This window comes from Apiospora aurea (genome assembly GCF_038362705.1).
Source record: "Apiospora aurea strain CBS 24483 chromosome Unknown utg000007l_segment0_segment0, whole genome shotgun sequence".
NCBI classification, from domain to species: Eukaryota; Fungi; Ascomycota; class Sordariomycetes; order Amphisphaeriales; family Apiosporaceae; genus Apiospora; species Apiospora aurea.
In genome coordinates, this window is record NW_027117394.1 from 3645662 (window position 1) to 3669318 (window position 23657).

General features: G+C 58.5%; 12 protein-coding genes across 12 annotated transcripts; 6 read left to right on the forward strand and 6 right to left on the reverse strand.

Annotated features, from left to right (window-relative positions):
- Positions 1–33: 33 nt before the first annotated feature.
- On the forward strand, positions 34–339 carry PG986_011419 (uncharacterized protein; the record flags this gene model as incomplete). Its single annotated transcript, XM_066847641.1, has 1 exon — positions 34–339. One exon carries the CDS (start codon positions 34–36, stop codon positions 337–339), a length of 306 nt encoding a protein of 101 aa, XP_066697132.1.
- Positions 340–942: 603 nt separating this feature from the next.
- Positions 943–1971, forward strand: PG986_011420 (phosphoesterase; the record flags this gene model as incomplete). The annotated part of the gene is made up of 1 exon (XM_066847642.1): positions 943–1971. The coding sequence occupies one exon, from the start codon at positions 943–945 to the stop codon at positions 1969–1971; it is 1029 nt and encodes a 342-aa protein (XP_066697133.1).
- A 529-nt stretch (positions 1972–2500) lies between these two features.
- On the forward strand, positions 2501–3515 carry PG986_011421 (hydantoin racemase; the record flags this gene model as incomplete). The annotated part of the gene is made up of 2 exons (XM_066847643.1): positions 2501–2623; positions 2829–3515. Coding segments are annotated over 2 exons (810 nt in total), but the record flags the coding sequence as incomplete, so codon positions are not given.
- Positions 3516–3576: 61 nt separating this feature from the next.
- Positions 3577–5155, reverse strand: PG986_011422 (general substrate transporter; the record flags this gene model as incomplete). The annotated part of the gene is made up of 2 exons (XM_066847644.1): positions 3577–4956; positions 5054–5155. The coding sequence occupies 2 exons, from the start codon at positions 5153–5155 to the stop codon at positions 3577–3579; spliced, it is 1482 nt and encodes a 493-aa protein (XP_066697135.1).
- A 536-nt stretch (positions 5156–5691) lies between these two features.
- Positions 5692–7457, reverse strand: PG986_011423 (uncharacterized protein; the record flags this gene model as incomplete). The annotated part of the gene is made up of 5 exons (XM_066847645.1): positions 5692–5895; positions 6059–6277; positions 6322–6333; positions 6378–6888; positions 7090–7457. 5 exons carry the CDS (start codon positions 7455–7457, stop codon positions 5692–5694), a joined length of 1314 nt encoding a protein of 437 aa, XP_066697136.1.
- An 800-nt stretch (positions 7458–8257) lies between these two features.
- On the forward strand, positions 8258–8551 carry PG986_011424 (uncharacterized protein; the record flags this gene model as incomplete). Its single annotated transcript, XM_066847646.1, has 1 exon — positions 8258–8551. One exon carries the CDS (start codon positions 8258–8260, stop codon positions 8549–8551), a length of 294 nt encoding a protein of 97 aa, XP_066697137.1.
- A 1354-nt stretch (positions 8552–9905) lies between these two features.
- Positions 9906–10592, forward strand: PG986_011425 (uncharacterized protein; the record flags this gene model as incomplete). The annotated part of the gene is made up of 1 exon (XM_066847647.1): positions 9906–10592. The coding sequence occupies one exon, from the start codon at positions 9906–9908 to the stop codon at positions 10590–10592; it is 687 nt and encodes a 228-aa protein (XP_066697138.1).
- Positions 10593–10732: 140 nt separating this feature from the next.
- PG986_011426 (Cytochrome P450 monooxygenase azaI) lies at positions 10733–12586 on the reverse strand (the record flags this gene model as incomplete). The annotated part of the gene is given in 7 exon segments (XM_066847648.1): positions 10733–10917; positions 10993–11170; positions 11184–11717; positions 11825–12207; positions 12238–12424; positions 12493–12533; positions 12559–12586. The coding sequence occupies 7 exon segments, from the start codon at positions 12584–12586 to the stop codon at positions 10733–10735; spliced, it is 1536 nt and encodes a 511-aa protein (XP_066697139.1).
- A 972-nt stretch (positions 12587–13558) lies between these two features.
- On the reverse strand, positions 13559–15630 carry PG986_011427 (Melibiase subfamily; the record flags this gene model as incomplete). Its single annotated transcript, XM_066847649.1, has 2 exons — positions 13559–14707; positions 14767–15630. The coding sequence occupies 2 exons, from the start codon at positions 15628–15630 to the stop codon at positions 13559–13561; spliced, it is 2013 nt and encodes a 670-aa protein (XP_066697140.1).
- Positions 15631–16062: 432 nt separating this feature from the next.
- On the reverse strand, positions 16063–17973 carry PG986_011428 (uncharacterized protein; the record flags this gene model as incomplete). Its single annotated transcript, XM_066847650.1, is given in 3 exon segments — positions 16063–16999; positions 17014–17693; positions 17806–17973. 3 exon segments carry the CDS (start codon positions 17971–17973, stop codon positions 16063–16065), a joined length of 1785 nt encoding a protein of 594 aa, XP_066697141.1.
- A 1075-nt stretch (positions 17974–19048) lies between these two features.
- Positions 19049–19963, reverse strand: PG986_011429 (endo-1-4-beta-xylanase A; the record flags this gene model as incomplete). The annotated part of the gene is made up of 2 exons (XM_066847651.1): positions 19049–19709; positions 19812–19963. 2 exons carry the CDS (start codon positions 19961–19963, stop codon positions 19049–19051), a joined length of 813 nt encoding a protein of 270 aa, XP_066697142.1.
- A 2136-nt stretch (positions 19964–22099) lies between these two features.
- On the forward strand, positions 22100–23539 carry PG986_011430 (uncharacterized protein; the record flags this gene model as incomplete). The annotated part of the gene is made up of 3 exons (XM_066847652.1): positions 22100–22531; positions 22676–23055; positions 23137–23539. 3 exons carry the CDS (start codon positions 22100–22102, stop codon positions 23537–23539), a joined length of 1215 nt encoding a protein of 404 aa, XP_066697143.1.
- Between the last annotated feature and the right edge of the window lie 118 nt (positions 23540–23657).

The window sequence follows — 23657 nt, forward strand, 5'->3', positions numbered from 1 at the left end:
GGGGAAGTAGGACCAGGACCGGCCTCGGCGGCCATGGCGGTGGCGTTCTCGGCGCGCATCATCCTGTACGGCATGTATGCGTGCAATGAGCGCTGGGAAGGGTGCACGCGCTCGGCCGAGGAGACGGAGCTGCAGCAGCTGGCGCTCGGCGGCATCTACGATGCGGCGCGCGAGGTGGCTGGCATCGCGAGGCGGCAGCTGCAGCTTATACTGACGGCGGCAGTGGTGCAACGGCCGGACGAAGAAGGAGAGGTAGACGCAGAGGAAGAAGGGGAGGTCGAGGGCAGCACCAGCCCGCTCATCTGCCACTGCCTGTACCAGGTCGCCGGGAGAATGTGAGTGGCTCGTCCTCGAGGGCGAGAATTCCGAGGCGGCGGCGTGGATCCAGGACGTCGTGGAGCTGTTGGCGATTATGGTCCAGAGGTGGCAGGCTGCCAGTGTCTACCTAGCGGATATCAGCAGTTGGCCGGGCTACAAGCAAGCCCTCAACACAAGGCGTGAAGGTCTGAATATTGCGATGTAATACTATTTATATGCTCATGAACTTCGGGCAAATGCGTAAGTTGGTACTTATACAGGTCCATATGGCGCGGAAAGGAGTTTGGCACAACCGCCGACATATCGAACTTTGTTGCCAACATGGTTGCGTGACAGCCTCCAAATGCCAAAACGGTTTCTGACCAGGTGAAAAATATTCTATGTTCTCCACCAGTTGCGAATTGCGAATTGGTACCAAAGTTAATGAGGAGCTTACTGCGCGAGAAAAACTGCTGCCTATTTCTTACCAGCTGTTCCAGATCGAAACTCAGATTCCTACCATCAAGGCTTCTCCGAAGATAACAGTCCTCGCTGTGCATCTATTTATTGCCATTTCTTCGAGAGGTTGACCCCTTCTTTTCCGCAGTACATGCTTACTCCTTGACCCTCCCCCGAGAGAACAAAATGTCCGAGTTCGAGTCCCTGCTTCACCGGCCGGACCCTTCGGCCTGGGAGCTCATCATGATGCGCGGCCCCTGCCTCCTCCTCGCCGAAGGGCTCTATTCATGCCACCGCCTCCTTCTCTGCTGGCTGAGAGAAACAGCGGCTACTGTGCGGCTTTTTCGCCTGAATGGGGCGGAGGGGGAGGAGCAGCAGAAGGACCCCATATCCGTCGTCTGCATCTCCGACACGCACAACAACCAGATCCCGATACCCGACGCCGACATCCTCATCCACGCCGGCGACCTGACGCAGTCCGGCTCGCTCGCCGAGCTCCAAGCCGCCGCCGCCTGGCTGCGCGAGCTACCGCACCGGCACAAGATCGTCGTCGCGGGCAGCCACGACATCCTGCTCGACCCGGACTGCGACTACGACCAACCCACCAAACTAGCCGCCGACGACCTCGACGGCCGAGCCCGTCGTCGGCAGCGGCGCGACGCGGAGCGGCTCCAGCTCGACTGGGGCGATGTCGAGTACCTCCGCGACCGCAGCACTTGCATCAGCATGAAGGGCCGCCACGGATGGAGGCACCTCCGGGTGTACGGCAGCCCGTGGTCGCCGCGCAACGGCAACTGGGCGTTCCAGTACGCGCGCGCGGACGCCAAGGAGGCCTGGCACCGCGAAGTCCCGGACGGTACCGACATCCTCGTGACGCACGGCCCGCCGCGGGGGCACCTCGACCTGGGCGGGCGGCTCGGCTGCGAGGGCTTGCTGCGGGAGGTGTGGCGCGTCCGGCCGGCTCTGCATGTGTTCGGGCACATCCACGAGGAGCATGGGCAGGAGTCGGTGCTGTTCGATGCGGTTCAGCATGCGTATGAGCAGACAATCTCAGAAGGCGGAGGGTTCTGGAACCTTTGCAAGCTTGTTTGGGCTTTTGGAGCATCTCTCTTCAGCTCCTCGCCGGTTGCGCCGGAATGCCAGATGGTGAATGCCGCCATGGTCGGTGGACTACGGGATCAAGTTTGGCAGCGTCCAATCAAAGTCGATATTTGAATTCACTTTACTACTTATCACTTCTGGTTGGAAGCATTTGGGCCATCTTGAAGCCGTCAATTTCCTGACCCGGGCAGCATCGGTCGGTATAGGCAAGTAGGAACACAGTCATGAGCACATCGGGTTGCTGCATCAGAAATACTACAGTGATGGAAGCACCGTGAGGGGTGTATCGTCGCTCAACTCCCATCTTCCGAACCCCAGATTAGACAGAGCAGAGCAGGGTAGATTGGGATAGGCCAAAAAGGTTAAACAAACAGTTGGAAACCTGTATCGGTGCATTTGCGTTTGAAACACTTCCCATGATAACCGTGGCTGTAGCTTGCCGAGAATCTGCGCTTCATCAGGAAGTGGCGAGGCTTGACAGTGCCAATTTTGAATAGAAGGCACTGTCGAGCCAAGAGCATGCGAAGTACAGAACCCCCGCCCAACATCAAGCACTTCGAGATCAAGTGATCACAGCAGACAAGTATTCACTGTCTTCAACTTAATTGCCGTACCATACCCAATCAACTGCATTTCAAGAGCTCCGAAAATGTCCATCCAAGTGGTTCGAAACGAGCACGCCCGGATTCTCGTGCTGAATCCGAACTCCTCCCAGTCCATGACCGACGGCCTGAACCCGGTCATCAAGTCGGTAGGCCTGTCGCCTGTAAGTCATCTTCCGCCCCCCCCTTTTCCTATTTTCACTTCATGCCTCGTGCCTGCCTTCAGCCATGGCATATGATGGGTTTTGCCCTTTCTTTTCTTTTTTTTTTATTGCCAGCTTTCTTCTTGGTTGGTCATTGGTAAATCTGGGCAGTCCAGCATAACTTTCTTTCTCCTTCTTCAGAGTCGCATCTAACCATCTCCGTTAGACAACCCAAGTCGACACCTACACCGCCCCCAAACCATCGCCCGCCAGCATCAACCACGGGGAGGACATTGACGCCAGCTTCAAAACCGTCTGGGACACCTTCTTCAAGGACGGTTCTGAGCCCCCCGCGTACGACGGCATCCTCGTGGCCTGCTTCAGCGTCCACCCGCTGGTGAGCCAGATCGACCGCCACTTCCCCAAAGTGGCCGTGACGGGCATCTTCGAGGCCAGCATCCTCAGCGCCATGTCGCTCGCCAGCCGCTTCCGCGGCGAGAGCTGGGGTATCGTCACGACGGGCAAGTTCTGGGAGGAGCACCTGAGCGAAGGAGTCGCACAGCACCTCGGTGGCGCTCACAGCTTGGGGCCCGACAGCACCTTTGCCGGTGTCGAGTCGACTGGCCTCAACGCCTCTGATTTCCACCATGGAGTAGATCCAGCCGTCGTCACCAAGAAGATCCAGGAAGCTACGTTGCGGTTGTTGGACAAGAGGGTGTCGTGTATCGTCATGGGCTGCGCAGGTATGGCGGGGTTAGAAGCGACCATTCGAGGTGCCGCCAGTGACAAACATGGCGAAAAATGGGCATACGAGACTCTGCATGTTGTCGACGGCGTCCGAGCAGGACTCGTGCAGGTTGACCAGATGATAAAGAACTTCAGATTACGAAGACAGCCTGGTCGTCAAACTTGATTGAGTCGTATGTAGCTGCTAATAATAATGATGATGCCCCCCAGGTGCCAACTGGCCTATTCTAACCGATGCGTTCTCCCCCAAACCTCATCCGCATTCGCCTTACCCTTCGTCTCGGGCACCCTCCACCACACAAACAGCGCGCAGCACCCCGCGAGCGCCGCGAAGATGAAGTAGACCCACCCCGCGCCCCCAGCGCGCTGTTCAGGGCCTTGTTGATGAGCGGGAAGAACTGCGCCACCAGGAAGGTCGCGACCCAGTTGGCGCCCAGGGCCCAGCTCTGCACCGCGCCGACGGCGTCCTGCCCCACCATCTCGCTGGCCATCATGAACGGCACGGGGCCCAGGCCGACCGCGAAGGAGGCCACGAAGCACAGCACCAGGACGGCGCTCAGGATCTTGATCTCGAACATGATGGACAGCGCCAGACACAGCGCGCTCGTGCCCTGGCCGACAATGGACAGCAGCAGGCACGTCTTGCGGCCGAGCTTGTCCGGCAGCGGGGAGCACGCCACGGTGGTGACGAGGTTGATGACGGAGATCAGGATGGTCAGCAGGGCGGAGCTGATGGGCAGCAGGTCGGCGAGCAGGGAGACCGAGTACATGATGATGGAGTTGATGCCGCACAGCTGCTGGGACAGCATGATGCCGACGACGGCGATGATGGCCGGGCGCGTGAGCGGGTCGCGGATCACCTCGAGGAAGCTCTTGTGCGAACCGGATTCGCCGGCAGCCTTTCGGCCGGTGGGAGAAGTGGCAAGTACTCCGTTGTCGCCATCCAGGAGAGCTGCCTCCTCTTCGGGGACGGCCACATCAGGTCCCCAAGAAACAGTCTCCTCGGTGATGTCATAGCCCGATCCGCGGATACGCTGCAAGGTCTTCTTGGCCTTGGTGACGTTCTCGTTCGCCGCCATCCAGGCCGGGCTTTCAGGGACCACCAAGAGACCCGACGCATGGGCAGCGCCCACAATGACACCCGCGCCGAGGACCCATCGCCAAGCCGAGCCGTAGCTGAAGAAGTAGCCGAGGGTCTGCGTGAGCAAAATGCCGACGTTGATGCTGATCTGCGTCATGACGCCAAAGAAGCCGCGCTCCTTGGGCGGCGCGACCTCGCTAATGTACAACGGCACAATGACCGTGGCGGCTCCCGCGCCGACGCCCGCGAGCAGGCGGCCGACGGCGATGACGGGGACGGCGGAGGCGAGGGTCTCGATCGCGGAGCCGAGGACGAAGAAGGCGCTCGTGAGGCGCATGGCGAAGAGGCGGCCCTTGGCCGAGGACGTGGGCCCCGCGCCCAGGGAGCCGACCAGGCCGCCGATGGTGAAGACGCTCTGGACGGCGGCGAAGGCGGCGTTGTCCATGGGGATGCAGTCCGGCAGGGCGCGGGTCGAGATGGACTTCTTTCGGCAGGTGATGACATCTTCGGGGGCGTTGAGCTCGGCCTAGAAAAGTAAACAGAGTGTCGGTCAGTCGAGATTTCTTGCATCGAATGGTAACTGCAACAAGCAACAGCTAGCAAGGTAGAGATCCGTGTCGTACCAAGTGAATACCGAACTGCAGGGAGCCCAGCGTGCTAACGGCAATGAGGAAGATCAGGTAGGGAGAGACGTCGTGCCTCCATTGCCGCAACCCCGACGACATGGTGTTGTGGTGCGGGTTGGAACAACAGCGACCACGTCCGAGTTTCTATCAGTAACAAGTATTCCGAGAAGCCGCGCAATCTATCAAAACAAGAAGTAAAGGTCGAATATCTTGGGTAGTAGGTATGTGGAAAGGAGGGAGACTGGAAGAGAGGTTGACATGAGGTTCGAACCATGGATCAGATGCAGCTGCATGGGTCGTCCTGTCGATCCTCCAGCAGAAACGTCGGATGTTGACGTTAGGTGCCTGGCGGGGGCGCACCTTAGCTAAGCTGTACCCCGCGGCATCCACTATTGTCCCCTAAACCACCCCTATTTTCACACCAATAAAGTGGGCTTCCAGGCCTGATCCCCTTCTAACGAATTGCCTATTGCTTCTGGCTGTAATTGCTCAGGTCGCTACTCCTTACAAAGGAGGGACATACGCAGCCCAGGCCGGCAACGCACATGCAGCCCGAGGAAGAAGTCGCAACGAGATGAAAGTCTCCAAAGTCAAGAACGCCCTGGGCGATATGTGAAAACAGACACACACGATCTTCAAAGCGCCCATCCGTCTCGGGCATCTTCCCTGACATGGGCAGGCGCGGTCGCACCCCATGAATCATCTTGAGCGGTGAAAAATGTGCCAGGCGGCAATGTATTATTATTGCACTCCCGACCCGCGACAGTTCTTCTCGATACCGAAGGAATTTTGCCATTGTCGTACTCCTCGAAGGGAGAAAACTTCGTCCCTGCGCCATCCTGAAATTCAGTATGATAATTATTCATAAATCCATAGATAGATGTGCGGAAACTAGTTAGCTACTCAATTCAGTCCAAGATGTGAGTTGGCTGCTCGCTGTGCTTGGGAAGCTTTGGACTCTTCAACGGCTTGATAGCATATACACAGTGAACAAGTACTCACGCGCATCTTGTCCAGCATCTCGTCCGTATGTTCGCTAAGTCCCACCATGTTTAGCAGGTGTTCGGCATTCTTGTTTGACCCACATAGCTCAAGATCTCTCATCATGTCGGCATGAACGGACTCTGCAGACAGATGATATATCTTCTCCAAGTAGTTTTCGCGCACGATACCAGTATGCTTCTCAGAGTCGATAGCTTCCCACCAATCCCTGTATGCAGCCTTGGTAATAGATAGCATATCCCCTTGGCGAAATGACAACTCACCCTCCTCGCTCGCTTAATAGCCATAGAGTGCTCTGGCTCGAAATACAACCTCATACTGAAGCTCCATTCGGTTCTGTGTCCGGTTCTGTGTCCGGTTCTGTGTCCGGTTCTGTGTCCAGTCCCGCTCCAGCGGGAAATGCTTCTTCTTCGTTGATTTGCAGGGTAGTGACAGCAGTATCAGACATATCCCCCAGTGAAGGGAGGCCTCCGGAGTCTCTATCAGACATACTTGAGACGTTGTATTGCTGCGAAGCGTTGTCAGAGTCATCGTCAAAATAGCCATCCTGCGAAAAGCATTCTCCGCACTGAACATCTTCCGGCCAGGGAAGTGATTGAAGAGAGAACGAATGGACGTGTTCGGCAATGTGGTCAAACAGCACGTCCGAATCGGACGTCCCTGCGGCATCGCACAGAGGGCACCTGCTGATGCCAAACGGAGCGGGCCGCAAAGCAGCGCCGATAGCGGCAGCGATAGGCTCTTCCGAGACTGCGTCCGAATGGGAGGCTCTTATGTGTTCAGCAAGACCATCGACGGTAGTGAAGAGGCGGGGGACTGTCCCAGGCGTACTGCAGTGTAAGCACTGCCACGACTTTCTATGATCATTCTGTATGTGCCTGGTCCAGTCTGAACGCAACATATACAAGGTCTCGGGAGACGGACAGTCGTCAAGAATGCATGTATATGGCCTGATGTCATTCATACGGTGTTTTCTTGGCATCATATCGTCAGCATCCAGACATGGAGCTGGGTAAGAAACAAAATCTTACTTCCACTGAGCATGCTCCCGGTATAGCAAAGGGAGATTTTGGCAACAGCAAGGGCACATAAATTGGTGTAAACCCATCTTGGCTCTTGGGGGTTTCGGGTAGGCCACCTTGGCCGCCGTCGATGTGATTTGTGTCATGGTGGCACGGGACGGCGGGGCCTTGGCAGGCAATACGGGTGGTAGGGTGCCCAAGGATGACGCGTTGGTCTCGGTGAAGTCAGGTGCCATATTGCCAACATCGGGCGCTTCCATCTTTGGGATCGAAATAGGTACTGTGTTTGAAATATGGGTGCCCGGTGGCTCCAAGACAAGCGGTGTCTTCCCAGGAAGCTCAGGGGTAGCCATGGCGAGCTTCCGCGCATGGCGCATGGCATACACGAACCGATTCCTCCGTCGCAAATTTGCCTCGATAAGACGGTTCTGCGATGGTGTAATCTCGCTCTTGGAGATGATAAGATTGCCCCCCGTTTAGCCCTGGAGGCCGGGCTCTGATGATATTCTCAAGATACGTTCGTAGATCGCTGTAAACGTCAGGGTTGTAGAGTTTATCAGCCTCGCGAAATCTTGACGCAGTCCCAGCGCTTCTGATGGCGACAGAAAGCCTTGCCAACTGGTTAATTAGTTGCTCAACCCAGCCTGTTTTCAGCCCATTCCAGATTCATCAAGCTGGCAAACACGAGACATGGCGGAAAGACCTCTCGACACTTCATAGCAGCCTCATAGACAGAGCTGAATTCGGCTCCGAATGTTGTCAAGCTCATTGTGGCCCTGGTCCAGGGGCGCTGTCTCTGTCCCTAGGATGGCCTGCCTCAAACAGTAACATGTATCCGTATCAAGACCGGGACCTGAGGAAGAAGTAAGCCGGCCTCTCTCACCTACAGGAGGGGGCTGGTGGTGAGCTGAAGGGCTGAGAATGAATAATTAGACGGGGGTAAAAAGCAAGGCAGGCATGCCTATCAGAGGTTGCATGGACGGCAAGGCAAGCCAGAGCGCAAGAAAATGGCCAGACTAAGCTAAATCGAGGAATTGAAACAATTTGCACTCCGGCCTCCCATCGCATGCGTCTTCTCCTCAGCCTTGTTGGCAATAAAATGCTTTCCCAATACATTCGTGATGGTCTCCCACCGGCCTATGTCTCGAGCAGGATAGCAAGCCCAGTCCGTCGCGATATGGCTCCACACCCCGACAATGGAACCATTATTCCCGACGACAAGGAGCCCCTAGATTTCGCCGCCCATGTCGCCCTTGGCAGAATCTCCATGCTGGCTGCCGGCATTGGGTTCAGGGAGAAGTCGGCAACGGCCGGCTGTCTTGCTGCCGAACGATGGATCGCAAAGAAGGCAATCGAGTCGGTAGAAGCAGCACACTCTGAGAAGCTCGAGAGGAGGTCGCTCAAGCTGATGCGCCAGCCTGGAGCGTATCTGCTGTGGAAAAAACGCGACCCGGCCGACCCCTTTCTGTAGCATGAACCTGTGAGGAAGCCTACTGACAAGCATGTCCCAACCAACACAGTGGCCGAATCCGCCAGCATATGGGCGCCAGTCAATACTCCGCAATCTGGTGCAACCCGTCGCGCGCCTGTATCGGCCTCGCCAAGTTCTTGCATGGCCCCGATTTCATCAAGCAAGAATGGTTCAAACAGCTTGAGCGCTTCTCGAACGTCTCGCAGAACCGGTCCGCCATGAACGACGGACGCGCCAGACAAGCGACCGACGTCGCACACGATGAGTACCCGCGGGAAGGGAATGCGATGCTTTACAATGCCTTGCGCGACCATTCTACTTGTACATGCCTCGACACCCAGCGTGCCACTGAGGCGTGTCCTGGAGACCTATCGCTTGTCCAACAAGATGGAGTTGGTCCTGTGTTACATAGTTGCACGCTCCTTCTGGCAGTTTTACGACCCCCCTGGATGAATAGTGCCTGGTCTAACGAATCAATCCATTTCCTCTTCGAGTCGGCATCCACGAGCTCGCGAGGGGGATCCCTATAAGCCTCGAAACCATACTTTGCTGCCGCCTTCGACACAGCCGGCACTGGCTTTCAAGAGTACTGCGAATATTACTCTGTGATATTCAGGTATCCACGCATCATTGCACTCTGCGTGGTACTGTTGGAAGTCATGCGCGGGCGTGCATTCGACCTGGACGAGTTTGATACCGCCGAGGCGAGCATCAACGCAAAATGGGATCTGGCGTCGCGAACCGTCCAAGACTCGAGCCAATGGATCAACTTTGAGTATACCGACTTTAGGTCTTCCCTGCAAAAATGCTTGACGAGTAAGACATTCGACCAGGCGTCAAGAAGGGCTGGATCGGGCTGGAATGATCTCAAGCACGATCTCGAGGAAAGAAGGAAGATCCTGTATGACGTGCTCGCAGCGCCTCTCCATCGTCTCGTGGGCCTCCTGGGATTCGAAGACGCCCTGAACCAGATTGAACCCATGGCCCCAAGCGAGCCTCGCGACTCATGTGTCCTGTTGTGTTTGCTAATAATAATTCAGTTCTCAGTTGTAACTATGTCCATTCTATGAAACCACTCAGAGCCTATCAGATATGGCCGTGTGAGAACCTAGGCATTTGGCCATTTTGATGCAGGTCCCGTTGGCTGATGGAACTCACTGGTCCGCCAATGAAAGTCCACGGAGCCATGCATGTTATCGGTCTGCCGTCTCTACGAGGTATGCCCACCACGGCTCACATCACGTGCTCGCTGGCTACCCTGGTTGACGCAGCCGAGAACGCCTCAGAACGGGGGCGGAGGACCTCGTTTCCGTACAGTGGAACGCCATCCTCACCACCCTGAGAAAACAGTAAGATGGCCCAAATAAAAACGTACCTCCTAGCGCCCAACTTCACTTACAAGCCCTCCGGCCCCATCCAGCTGGGCAGCATCATCACCAACCCCCTCCGCCCCGCAAAGGTGCTATCAACCTTGGACCATGCGTCGGCAGAACCGGCGGCGGAGACGGTGATAGAGCACGACCACGAGCTCTCGCAGGGCCGAGGCCGCTCCGTCCGCGCGGGCCTCTGGGCGCAATTCCTGCAAACCGTGTCCGCAGAGTACCAAATCGACCGGCTCGGGACGCGGTACCTGCGCGTCAGGCGGGAGAAGAGGCGCGCGGTGGGCGGTGGCGTTTCGGCCGATGTGCCGGTGGTGCCGGATGGGGTGCTCGCGGGCGTGGGTGGCGAGTTCGGGGCGGAGCGGCGGGATGAGCAGACCAGCTCGTTTCGGGGCGGGGGTGAGGATGTGATCTTTGTTTACGAGTTGAGTGTGGTTCAGCTCCGGGGGCGGAAGGACAGGGAGACGGTGGAGGTTGACATCTTGGAGCATGCGGCGGCGTTCTTACACGAAGAGGATACACCGAAAGGAAAAGAGGAGGATACGGAAATTACCGTGGGGGAAGCTGATGTTGAGTGCATTATGGAGAGTGGCGTCGAGGTAAAAGCGACGAAGGTTCAGGATGAAAAAGGAGACATCGTGATTTGTGTGGCAGTCCCATAATGGTCACTTTGGGGCACACGCACCCAAATGAGTTGCTATCACGGCAGACCTCGCCCAATAACAGAACCTCATGTCATTCTCTTATGTACATAGTCGTTGGCCAACAGCAATGTCGAAACCCTGCCTCCCGCTACACACGCTCATGCACGCGCCTGCTGAATGAGGCACCGCTTGCCCTTGGGAGTCAGCACAAAATACCATTGGGCCTCCATATCGTCGTCGCTCATCCCCTCCAGACTCGATATCTCCACGTCGGGAAACCGGTGGAAGAACCGTGCGGCGGCGAGCCGGATCTCTAGTCGCGCAAGGTGCATTCCGAGGCATACTGCGAGTGAGTGAGTAGAACAACATCAGCTACCAATCAAGGTTTGTTGAGAAGTAAGATTGCCGATATACGTACCTCGGCTTCCGCCCCCGAACGCCATGAACGCATCCTTCATGCGCTTCGTCGGGTTCTGCCAGCGCTCCGGTACGAACCGCTCCGGCCCCGGGAACGCCATGGGGTCGCGGTGCAGACAATAAGCCGACGTGGTGACAGTAGCGCCAGCGGGTAGGCGGCGCCCACAGAGCTCGGGGGGCTTCGGGCGGCACGACGCGCGGCAGGGCGGAGGGCACGGCCGGATAGAGCCGCAGCGTCTCCTCGATGACCATGGCGAGGTAGGGCAGGTCGCGGACCTGCGCATCCGTAATACCGCTCCGCTGCTGGCTGGCCAGGGGCAGGCGCTGCTGGATCTCGCGCACCAGCTTTTCCTTCACCGACGGGTTTCGACACACGGCCCAGACCAGGTACGTCAGCGTCTTGGACAGGGTGTCGCTGCCGCCGATGATGTAGGCCTGGGCGTCGACGGCCATCTCGCGCGCCGTGATGGTGGTGTCGTTGTAGAACTTGCTGAAGAGCGTCGGCACCGCCGTCTCCGGGTTCTCCTCGACGAGGCGCCGGTGCCACTGCAGGGACTCGTGCGCGTAGTTCATGGTGCGGCACTCGACCTCGTTGGCGGCCTTGAGGCTCGCCAGGGGCACGAACGGGACGGGCACCTTGCGGATCCAGCCGGTCAGGGAGGGAAAGGCGGCGCGCACCATGAAGGTGTCGCCGGTGGACTCGAGGTCGATGACGTACTGGTTCTTCTGTTGACCGTGCGTTCAGTCATCTCAGGTTTATAACGTCATTTACTTGCAGAATAGGCAGGGAACGAGAGAAGAAGGAAAGGAGAAGGGAGGAAACTACCCCTTACCTCACCCTTGTCGAGCATCCGGAAGCAGTCGCCGAAGCTCAACGCGCCGATGATATCGGTCGCCATGAAAAGCCACCACTTGTACATGTCGGCCGCGCCCCTGTCCTTCATCTCCCAGGCCATCCTGTCAATGGCCTTTTGGATCTTGCCATCGATGACGGGGATCAAGCCCCGCAGTCCAGTGTCGGACAATGGCTGGGACAGGAGGCGTCTACGGCGCCGGTGGACGATCGGATCGGTCGCGTTGAACACGTTTGGCGCCCCTAGGGCCAGCGAGTCGTACCAAGGAGACTTGAGGAACTCCCCTTTGATGCGGTAGATGGCCTGAACAGCGGCCGGGTCGGATACGTCGGCTTCATGAGGCGTGGTGCGCACAATAGGCCCTGGTCAAGTGATAGATCAGTATCAAGTACGACTTGAGAAAAGCCCGATGGCCGCTCGTTCGGGGTTACAATGCTGACCATATTTAGCATGGAGCTTATGAACATATACCGGTGCCTGGCCCCGGACCTGATGATAGGTGTACACTGCCGAAGTAAACCGGGTGTACCACGGGCCTGGAAGTCTTGCCAATGGACCGCGCAAGGCAATGTGCGACAACTACATATACGCTCAGCCCTTCTATTACACCAGTCCGAACCTGTCTGCCTTGCTTAAGGTGTACTCACCTTAATTACCACTACCAACAGGATCACGACAACCCAGGCGACTGGGTTGTAGGGGGAGGATGGGACCCTTGATGCTGTTTTGGTCGATGACCATGGTGACGCCCTATTTCGAAGGGGGTTAGCAGAGTGAGGGGATCATGAAAGCCATGGACGAGTTGATCCATTTCCTATCCTGGGACTCATTCCATATAAACCCAGCACTCTGAATCAAGATGGCGCAAGAAACCCCAGACTCTTTGTCAATACAGTTCGTCTCTGCCTGAGTGATCCGTCATAGCCCAAACCCAAAGCCGCCCACCAACATCTCGCGTCCCGCACGTCAATCTCGAAAGCGGCTACCCAGTTCCACATGACAGCTGGAGAAGTTGTCCCAAAGGGGGACTGGCTTGCGACCGAGCTTCCTGTTTCTCCCCCAATGCTTGATGTTTCCATCGGGAAACTGGACCGTGGCTCTTTCCGTGCATACCTTTCCCCGCAAACAGACCGTCGAATACACAGGCTAGCTCCCGTCCCAAGTCGAGACAAGCTTCGACATTCCCTCGCCATTGGCTGGCATGGACCACGAAGCCTTCTCCGACCCTGTTGGTTGGACGGGCTGTCAGGCTGATACATTGCTGACCAACCCCGCATGGGGCCGAGATCTTCCAATTCAAGCTTTCACGAGTCGTTCGTGCTGAACAGTGCATACCTACATGACCGAATTCGGGGTGTGCGAGCCGAGTCTAGACGGTTTTATGCGGACAGACTTTGCTTCTAGGAAATGCTAGTGGCTACTTCGTCCATCGTATCGTGCCTCCAGGCAGCGCTCGTTGCTCGACGCGCCAAGGCCGATCCCGCGCCCTTCGGCGTAGGCGGCCTCCTTCCCTAGACGTAAACACTACGAGTGTTTGGAAGGAAATCCGAGGGGAAATCCTATCAGGGAGTGGAGCTGCGTGAGTAAGCAGTCGGAAGTCAGATTCTGCCCGCCCTTGACGGTTGATTGGTTGATACCAGTACATGTGAAACCCCATAACTCAGAGATAAGAGGCACGGTGCCTTATATGAGTCAGGAGACTATGCAATATGCCTAATGCCATTCCACAGAGAAGAGCCGGGCCCCGATCTCCGACGGAATCGTGGCACGCAAGCCAGACACTGCAACTTCTAGCTTCGTCCCTGCCATCTTCGGATAGAGCACCGACGTCGAAACGTCCCTAGCCCCCTCAATGGCGGCAAACGGCAATTCGTATGACTCTGGACCTCCGCGGCGCCATACCGCGAGGTAACACCTCCCTCCTCCCCCTCCGGAGCCGCCACTAACGCGCAGCCCGGCCGCCAGCCAGTCATCGTGCCACCTCGCGGACCCCAGCGGCCAAAACGGCACCGCGGTAGCAATATTCCCGCGTATCTCCTTGTAGACGTCCATGCCGCTATAGACCAGGTCCAACTGCGCCCGCGCCAGCAGATCGAGCCTTCCACTGAGGTGAACACGCCCACCCAGCAGCGCATTGACGACCGTCAGCGCGTTCGTCTCGTCATCCCACCCGGGCTGCGGGTACGCCCAGGTCGCCGCCTGCTCCGGCACGACGGCGGTGTGGATCGCGGCCGCGATGGCGGCGTACCGCACGGGATCCTGCTGGTCGCTCGTCGACTGCAGCGTGTGCACGGCGTTCATGGCGTCGTCGAGGCGCTGGGCCCCGCTGCTGCAGTTCTCGACCACGAGGCCCGGGTACCGGTCCAGCAACCCGGAAGCCCAGCGCAGGTACGCGCGGTTGTGCGCGAGTTGGCCGGCTCCCGGGCTGCTGCAGGCGACGTCGGTGCGCTGGGTCACTTCGATGTTGTAGTCGAACTTGAAGTACGCGACGCCGTACGAGGTCACGAGCCGGTCGATGACGCCGTCCATGCGCTCGATCACGGCCGGGTGCCGGAAGTCGAGCTGGTACCGGTCCTTCTCGAGGATGCGCTCGCCGTCGCGCTGGAAGTAGGCCGCGAGCGGCAGGGCGTCGGCGACGGCGCTGCGGATCCCGATCACCTCTGCCTCGACCCACAGCCTCGGCTTCAGCCCGGCCGCGCGGACCTTGTCCAGGAGGTTCTTGAAGCCCATGGGGAAGCGCTTCTTCGACGGCTCCCAGGCGCCCACGTCGTCCCACCAGTCGTCGTCGTCGGCGTACCAGCCCGCGTCGATGACGAAGTACTCGGCGCCCGACTTGGCCACCGGCTCTATGAGGGCGAGGATCTTCTCGTCGGTCGGGTCGCCCATGAGGCAGCGTCGGCATCGCCGAAGATATGGCATACCGCGGCCGTGGCGCTAGTAAAGGAATCCCCGGGGGCCAGTCGCTGCCTCCAGTCGTGATCGTTCGAGCTTGGGCCGGTGGCGGCGAGATAGATGTCGTCTTTCCAGTCGCCGAGCTCCCACTTCCACGAACCGTTGTTCTCTACCTGCCAGAGCCAAGTCTCCGCATCGTTGCGATGCTTGAGTATACCAATCGGCAGATGGCCCTGTGTGGAGAAGGTGCCCCTATTCGACACGTTGAAGATGGACATAGGTGCCAGATGCCCCTGGTCGAGTTGGTACAGTCCGAGGTCGTCGAGGCCAACGTCAGGGAGAGACATCTCGCGCCACTGGGCCTCTCGGAACCAAGTGTTGGTCGCCGAAGACACGGTGAAATCTGCCCACCACTCTTCGGATCTGGTGAGACCGCCGATGACGAGAGAAGAGATTTGCGCGACGACCACATCTTTCACCCCCTCATTGCGGATCGTCGTGCTCGATCTCAAGACGGGCAGCCCAGCAAACAAGACCATGTGGCTCGTGACTGTGATGCCCGTCTGCTCATCGTGCAGCACTACGTCGAGCGTCTTACGACCCTGGGCTTCGTCGGTCTTGGTCTCGTGGGACCTATACTTGAGTCGCGTCCCGGCATAGCTCCCAACAAGCGCCTTGGACGTCTTGCTTTGCGATTTGCCCTCTCCGCTGAGCCGGACTTCGCAGAGAGGAGTCGCCGAGCTCTTGAAATGAGGGGTGCCCTGGGCTCGTGGAGACGCATGCGCGGGAAGAATGTCGTGAAAGTACACACATCCGCCTTCGCCAACGTGAAGTACCACTTTCACAACTTCGTTGTCCAACAAGATCTCAGTTGGCATTTCGGCGGTAGCCATGGTCTTGACGCGGGCGGTCTCAGCTTGCCCAGGGGTTCAGAGGGGATGAACACCCAAACTACGTCTTGTGCCTTATAAAGCTTCGCCCTCCAATACTGAGACACCGTTACCAAGGTGACTTTATGCGGCGTCCCCAATGCCACATCCTTATGTACATGTGATTGGGGCGGCTCACTATGCATTCCATCACGAACATCGCCAATATGATTGCTTGCCGATGCAACTTCCCCGCAGTACAACAAGGATGCTTTCTCCGCACCCCCTGCCCCCTGGCCTCGAAATCACAGCCGAGACGGTAAGTGCCCGACAAGGAAGCGTATCAGACAATGATGTGAATCCTATTGCCTCCTTACAGAGGCACGAAGTTCATGGTTTGGCGTTGGATTGTCTAGATGGCCCCAACAACAGCTAGGATACTACTTTCAATCACTGTTACTGGGAGGTCCCCCTCTCCGCGTCCTTATTCTGCAGCCGCCTCGCCACATTCCCCGTCAAGTACTTATCCATATCCGGCACCAGACAAGCGAAACCCACCAACAAGGCCCCAAACGGTATCGTCGCGTAAAACACCACCCTGAAGCTCGCCACGTAACTGTCACGAACCACCGCCTCCACGACGTCAAGCACCGCGCGCGTGGCGCCCGGGACCCCGGAGAAGTCATCCACCTTGGCCCCCGCGAACAGCGCCGGCAGCGACGTCTCCGGAAGCCCCGCGCGCACCGCGGCGGGCCCCACGTCCGCCGCCAGGTGTCCCGCGAGCCGCGTGTTCAGCACCGAGACGTACAGCGCCTGCGCGACGGCGCCGCCCATGGAGCGGATCGAAGCCAGCGCGCCGGCCGCGAGCCCGCTATCGCACGCGTCAAACAACAGCGTGACACCCGGGAACGCGATGTTGTCCACGATCCCCACCGCCACGGTCGCGAAGACGCCCAGCACGGTAACGCCCGTATGCCCCTCGGGCCCGACCACACCGGCCAAGCTCGCGATAAAAGCAGCCGCGCACACCGAGGCCGCGACCGTCTGCAGCTTGACGCGCGGCACGAACGAGATGGTGAGGCCGCCGATCGTCTGCCCGAGCAGGACCCCGCCGCCCACGACGCTGGACTGCCAGCCCACGTCGAGCACGCCGGCGCCGAAGACGTGGGTGATGAGCGTCGGCCAGAGGACGGTCATGCTGAAGTAGACCATGGCGCTCAGGGCCGCGATCATGACGACGGCGACGTACTCGATATTCCTGAAAATGCGCGGGGGCATGATGGCGCTGTTGCCGTGTTCACCTGCGTCCCGGGCGCCGGCGACGTACTGCTCGTAGAAGCCGAACGCGACGAGCACCACGATCCCCACAATCAGCGTCGCCAGTACGGGCGCGCTGCGCCAGGGTACGTCGTCCCGCCCCACGACAGCCCGACGAGGAAGAGCGTCGTCCCCGCACAGAACAGGAACAACCCCCCAAAGTCCAGGGCGCGGACCTGGGCCCACTGGGTCCGGCCCCGGACGTGCAGCTGCTCGTAGCGGGGCGGGCGGTAGAAGACGGCGTATAACACGACCGTGACGACCGAGAAGATGATGCCCAGGTAGAACGACCAGCGCCAGCCGCCCACTCGACTCCCTTTTTGGCCAGAGGACGTGTTCAGGATGAAGAGGCGCGCGATGGCGGGACCGAAGACGGCGAAGGGGAGGGAGGAGAGGAAGACCAGCGTCACGATGGGGCCGCGCAGGCGGTTCGGGACTAGTTCGCCGAGGATGACTTGGTGGGAGAGCTGGCCCGCGGCGGCGAAGCCGTTGAGCAGGGTCGCGGCGATGAGGGCTCCCACAGAGGGCGCGGCAGCGCCGAGGACGCAGCCCACGATGCTCAGGCTGTTGCAGGCCAGCACCATCCAGCGGCGGCCGAAGATGTCGCTCAGCCGGCCCACGAGCAGAAACCCGATGCCGTTCCCCAGCAGGTACGCCGTGCCGACCCAGCCGATGTCGTTGGAGGGGCCCAGGTCCGCGTCGATCAGGCTCAGCGTGTTGGCGGGCATCACCCAGCTCAGGTAGGCGCAGATGCTGGCGGTGCATGTTGCCTATGAAGTGCAGTGCAGTGATATTGTTAGTCACATCTCCCGAACACACCGTGTAATAAAAGGTGCATGGTTGAATTAGGGCTGCTGTTGTGTAAAGTCAGCCAGCGCTTACCACGACGGTACCGATGAACTGCGGACTACGGAAATAGCCGGCTGGTAAGTTTTCCACATCGCCGCCGATGACGTCCGCCGAGACGTAGTCGACCGTGCCGTCGATGTGTGTCTTTTCGACGACGCGTTCGGCGCGCTCGGACGTCGTGTCCTTCGGGGCGTAGTCCATGTCGCAATGGGAGTGTGACTCGAGCGCTGCAGGTTGTCACATCCTGAGGTGCAGTGCAGCCCTCTTATATACAACGGGTACGTTCGTGCTGATAGTGTCCCCTGTGGCTACGTGTGACCCTGCCGCAGACCCGTCGCATACTCGGGGGAGGTGATACGTCGCCGAAGTCAGTCCGCGCCAGATGCGAGTCAGACAGATCTGCCTCCCATTATTGGGGAGGAAGGAGGCTTCTGAGCTCAATGTTACGCAATCGCAGACAGATGTTGGTCACCTAAAGGCATGTCTTATCACTTTCACAATGCATCGGCATTCGGGAAGACTCTGCATATTCTGCATGCAGAGCGACGCCAGATTGCCACCCGATTCGTTCGTTATTTGGATGTACCAAGCCAAGGCCCGGGTTGACCCCTCTCTCCTTCGTACTTTAGCTTGATGCGGCAATCACGTATGTCTCGTCTATGCATGGGGAAGACCAATGATGGGCAGCACGTATGCCGGGAGTGTTACATGAAAGCTTATACGGTCAATCGATCACGGCGCATATCGTGAGGTTCACAGCATACTTGTGCGTTGGGTGCGGAGATAATAGACATCCAGAGCATGACCGCTAAGTACGGACAATTCCTTAAAACCGCAAGCCATGGTGTTTGAGAGCTCCAGCGAGGTCAAGTCGTCCCAATAGAGACGACTATGAGACATCGCCTAAGATGGAAAAAGAAGTGCTGCTCTTGTCAAAAAGCAGGCCAACTGCCTATTTAAGCTCAGGGGTTCGGCCCGCCCCTGTCAACTGATTCATGATCCGCCTGGACGGGATCTAGCGACATTGGGAATAGTCTTGCAGAAGGAAGGAAGGAGTTAGCGAGGACATTCTGATGTTCGGAAAAAAGTAAGAGGTTTCAACTTACATTCGTTGGAAGCTTGGCAAGTCCCCTGAGAACAGCAAGTGGCGCCCCTGAACACAGTCACAATTAGCACGACACCGAATGCTTGCAGGGCGTAGGCGCCAAGCAAGAGGACTTACGACCACCCTTGCCCTCCGCACTGAGCCCACATGGCTCCACACTGCAGCAGTCAGTTAGCCAAGCGGAAAAGGGCGCCCGAAGAATGGGGAAGGGCTCACGTTGCCGCTGGGTGGGCTAGTCGGCTGCGAGGTCCCCGGCTGGGTAGTGGGGCTCGGGTCGCTGGAACCACCTCCGGCACCTCCTCCGGAGCTGCCGCCAGCGCTGAGAGTGATATCGGAGGATCCGGAGCTCTGGTAGCCCTCGGTAGCGAGGATCTGGTAATCGTGGGATCCGAGGTTCAGGCCCTGCTTGGCCCAGGCCGCGAAGTGGTTCGCAATGGTAATGGTGCCGCTCGTGCGCTTGCTCGAGCGGATGGACCAGTACTGGTTGAAGGTCGACGTCCCCTCGATGCTCGGCTGGTTGACGCGCTGGCTCTCGTAGATGTCGTACGTCGCGCCGTCGGACGTGAAGCTGCCCTTGTGCTGACCGCCCGAGCCCGGGTTGTAGGGCCCGAAGTTCTCGAGCACGTAGTACTCGACCAGCGGGTTCTTGGTCCAGCCGTACAGCGACAGGTACCCGTTGGAGCCCGGGTTGAAGGAGCCCGAGTAGGTGATGGTGTGGCTGCTGCCCGGGTTCCACCCCTTGCCGCCGACGAAGTTGTTGCAATTCTGCCACGAGACGCGGTACTCGCCGCCGGCCTTGTTGGTGTACTGCACGTTGCCGCCGCCCGCGTTCCTGCGCACGTGGGGGACGCCCCGTTAGGACATCAAAACACGACACTCCCACTTGATGTTCTATTTCGAAGCCGGACGGGGAACATTGGGTGTTGAGTCTTACCAGAAAGAGTAGTAGTATCCGTTGTTGGTACCAGTCTGGCTGTTGGAGATGGACTGCCGAGCCACGAGATCCCCCGCCATCTCGGTGACATTGAAGGGGAAGGCAGCCGCCCCGGCAGCCACCAGGCCGAGAAGCGCAGTGTGGGACAGCATGGTCGATGGATGGGTCGAGAAGGCTTGGGATCTTGGAGATCTGCAGCGATTGAGTGAATTACCGTCTTGGCTGTTGCTTGTTTCCCAGCATTCCAGAGTACCAAGCGTCGGCGAGGGACGCCAGTCGTTATATATTTTGACTTGGCAATAGCTTGGCCATTTGAACTTGGAGCCGCTGGTGGCAGCTTTGTTGAGTGAATCTCGCCGTTATCCCGATCTGGCCCGGAAGCTGGGCGGCCGTGGTGGTATCCACTGGGCCGGAAGTCCACCAGCGGGCGCCGCCATGGTCTGGTCTCTCTTCCACTGATTGACGGATATTTCAAGGTACAAGCCATGGTCGCCAAAATACCGGCTTCTGGTGCTCAGCTGCACTGCTGAAGGTACTCTCAGGCGTTCCTAGGCGTCGATGGAGGCCTGCGACATCACGCGACGAGTGGTCGCGACCAGGGACAAGACGTGGTAGATTGAACCTATTGCCTCCATGCTGGCTCGCTACCGGGGTATAAACAATACAGGCTAAATTGCCAACCAGAGTGGCTAGTATACATTGAGTACGGATACGTGAAACGTTTCCAATCATGACTTGGCATGCATGGTTGCCAGAATTGCTCGACAGCGTTGGCAAAAGGAGGTGTGCCTGGTGTGTTGTGCGGCGTACGGAACGCCGTAAACCCCGCCCCCAGCCATCTCCCATCTCCACACCATCACTCCGGAGGTTAACGTTAATACTCCATCATGGGCGGACCTGGGGCCGCAACTGAGCTACTGGTAGCCGCGACCTATGCGAATCTCACAATAATAACTAAATTTAGAGCTTCGAGAGTATCATACCGGGAAACAATGCCCCCTCTCTGTTCTATTCGTGAGCGTTCCTGTCACGGTCCATAGCGCGCGCGCACTTATTCGGATCTTGGGGCAGCCGTGGTCTAGGGTTCTCGGGGTCTAGATCAAGTGACTGAGTGCGTGACTTATAAAATGGTGCCAAGACCTCACCCCCCCCGGAACGTCCAGATGTAATAGACAGGGCGCCAGACAAGTAAAAGAAAAAAGAAAAAGGAGGGGAAATAAAATTAGTGAATGTTAGAACGTGAAGTCAAGAGATAAGTCATGAGACGATGTGATTCGTGAGGAGGCACCCTACCTTCGATGGAACTGGCAATGCCCCTCCATGGTCGAAGCTGATAGCTCTAACTCGCAAGTGCGGTACCCTGTCGTGATTGACGGCCCTCACAGCCAACACCAGCATGTCCGACCGACCCTTATAACCATCATTAGTCTAAGCGCTCTTTCACGACCCTGACGTGCACCATCAGCTACTTGACCGACATCGCGCCCGCCGCATCTACAGCCTCATGTAGTATCGAACATGACGAAGGTGGAGGAGCCGTGCAAGTCCTGATACTTTACTCCTTCATTCAACATCAGGAACTCGAGCCGTCTTCTCGTGCCCCATCAGCTTCCTCTCTACCGACGAGTCGAAGGCCGACTTTCACTGGCACGGCGTACAGCTACCATGCCGCAACGATCGGCGGCGATGCGACCGGGTCACACCACGTCGACGAAAACGATTCAAGGTGCAGGGTAGCTTTATCCGTCTAGGCGGGCCACCAAAGTCGTGTTCGGACACGAGCTATGTTCATTCCGCCCCTCGATGGGTTGACATGGCCTGGATCAGATCGAATGGACGCCGCGACTATATCCTGTCCAGTGGGATCCATCATCTGCTTCTACCAAGAACATGAGCCTCTACGCCATTCTCGTCCCAGCAACGGAGAAAGGAAAGTACGAGCACTTTCCTTAAACGACGCAGATGGTAAGGAACGGGATTCGGGAGTAAGCCGGATGCAAGATGGCATTGCACAGCCTTTGGAGTCGGGGCACTACCCCGCCGTAGCATCGACAACATCCAACTGCATGACAAAGACTGTAGATGCGGAGTTGAGGAGTTGACGGCGTCTCTCCTCACCAGTTCGCCGAACGCCGAACGGCTAGATATACGCACAAGCATAATACATAAGCTTTTGCCCACAGATCGAAGCAATGCATACTTTCCCCCTTTCAGCTTAGTCATTGAACCTCTATACAGACCCAAGAAACGAGGGAAGAAGCAGTCCAATCTCCTCTTTATCAGCGAAGATGGCTAGCGACAACGACAGCACGAGGCTGAAAGTTTTAATCGTCGGCTCCGGCCTCGCCGGCCTCACCGCCGCCCGCGTCCTGCGCGAGCACCACACCGTCACCGTCTACGAGCGCGGCGGCGCCGCGGTCGCGACGGGCGGGCAGGGCATCATCATCGGCAGCAACGGGACCAAGATCCTGAGCCCGCTGGGGTACGAGGGCGAGGGCCCCGCGGTGGGCGGGGTGCCGATCCGGCGGTTCCGCATCTTTGATGCCCAGAACAACATGATCGAGGTCGCGGACATGGACCTGAGGGGCCGGTACGGCACGGAAACCCTCGGGCAGAAGCGCTCCGATTTCCGGGACGAGCTGGTGAGGTTGGCGACGGCGCCGTCGGAGGAGTTGGGGATTCAGGGGGAGCCGGCTAGGGTCGAGTATGGGAATGCGGTGGTGGGGGGTGGAGCCGGAGGAGGGGGTGATTGTGTTGAGTGATGGGGCGAAGGTACAGGGAGATGCCATCATAAGTAAGTGGAAAACCCCCTTTGAAGGAAAGAAACGGGCGACCTCCTCTAACGCAATACCACCACCAAACAGTCGCCGACGGAATCCACTCCCGCCTCCGCCCCACCATCGTCGGCGCAGGCTGCCCGACGGCCCAAAAAGACGGGCCTCTCCGCCTACCGCGTCGCCGTCTCGGTCGAGGCCGCGAACCGGGCCCTGGGCGACCTGCCGCCGCCGCGCTGGTGGACGCCCGAGATGTACCGGAACGCGTCCTACTTCCTCAACGGGCCCGCGGGCAGCCGCCGCTTCATCACGGTCTACCCGCTGCGCCGCCACACGTGCTTCAACTTTTCCTGCATCATGGAGACGCAGGTGTCCAGTAAGAGCACCACCGAGTCGTGGCACGCCGAGGGCGACCGCGACAAGATGCTGGAGTACTTCGGGTGGGACGAGGGGCTGAAACGGATCCTCAGGTAGGTGCTTGGTAAAGTACATGATTGACCCGATCCTATCCCGAAAGGCGAAGCTGATCGAAGGACATCCGCACCGAACAGCGCGGCGGCCGAGATCAAGTCCTGGGAACTCCAAGACCTCGAACCCCTCCCCACCTGGACCCGCGGCCGCGCCCTCCTGATCGGCGACGCCGCGCACGCCATGACGCCGATGCAGGGCCAGGGGGCGAACATGAGCATCGAGGACGCCGAGGCGCTGCGGCTGCTGAACAACGAGGCGGGCACGGGGACGGTCCGCCCCGAAGACGTCCCCGCCATCCTGCGCCGGATCGAGAGCGTGCGCCGGCCGCGGGCCGCGGGGGCGCTGGATCGGGTGCGCGACACGCAGGGCCGGCTGACGGGGCACGAGAAGTTTCATGACAAGACGGACTTCTTTATGGGGTATAACGGGATCTACGCGGCGCTGGCGGAGATGGAGGCGAATGGACAAGGAGAAGATAGATGAAGGAGGCTAAAGGGAGTTCGGACCAAGTGAGCATGTGATCAACTGCAAAGGTACGATCTATCACACAGCCCTGACGTTCAACACCGCAGTCGTAAAGGCGAACCTGACATCGAGGAAT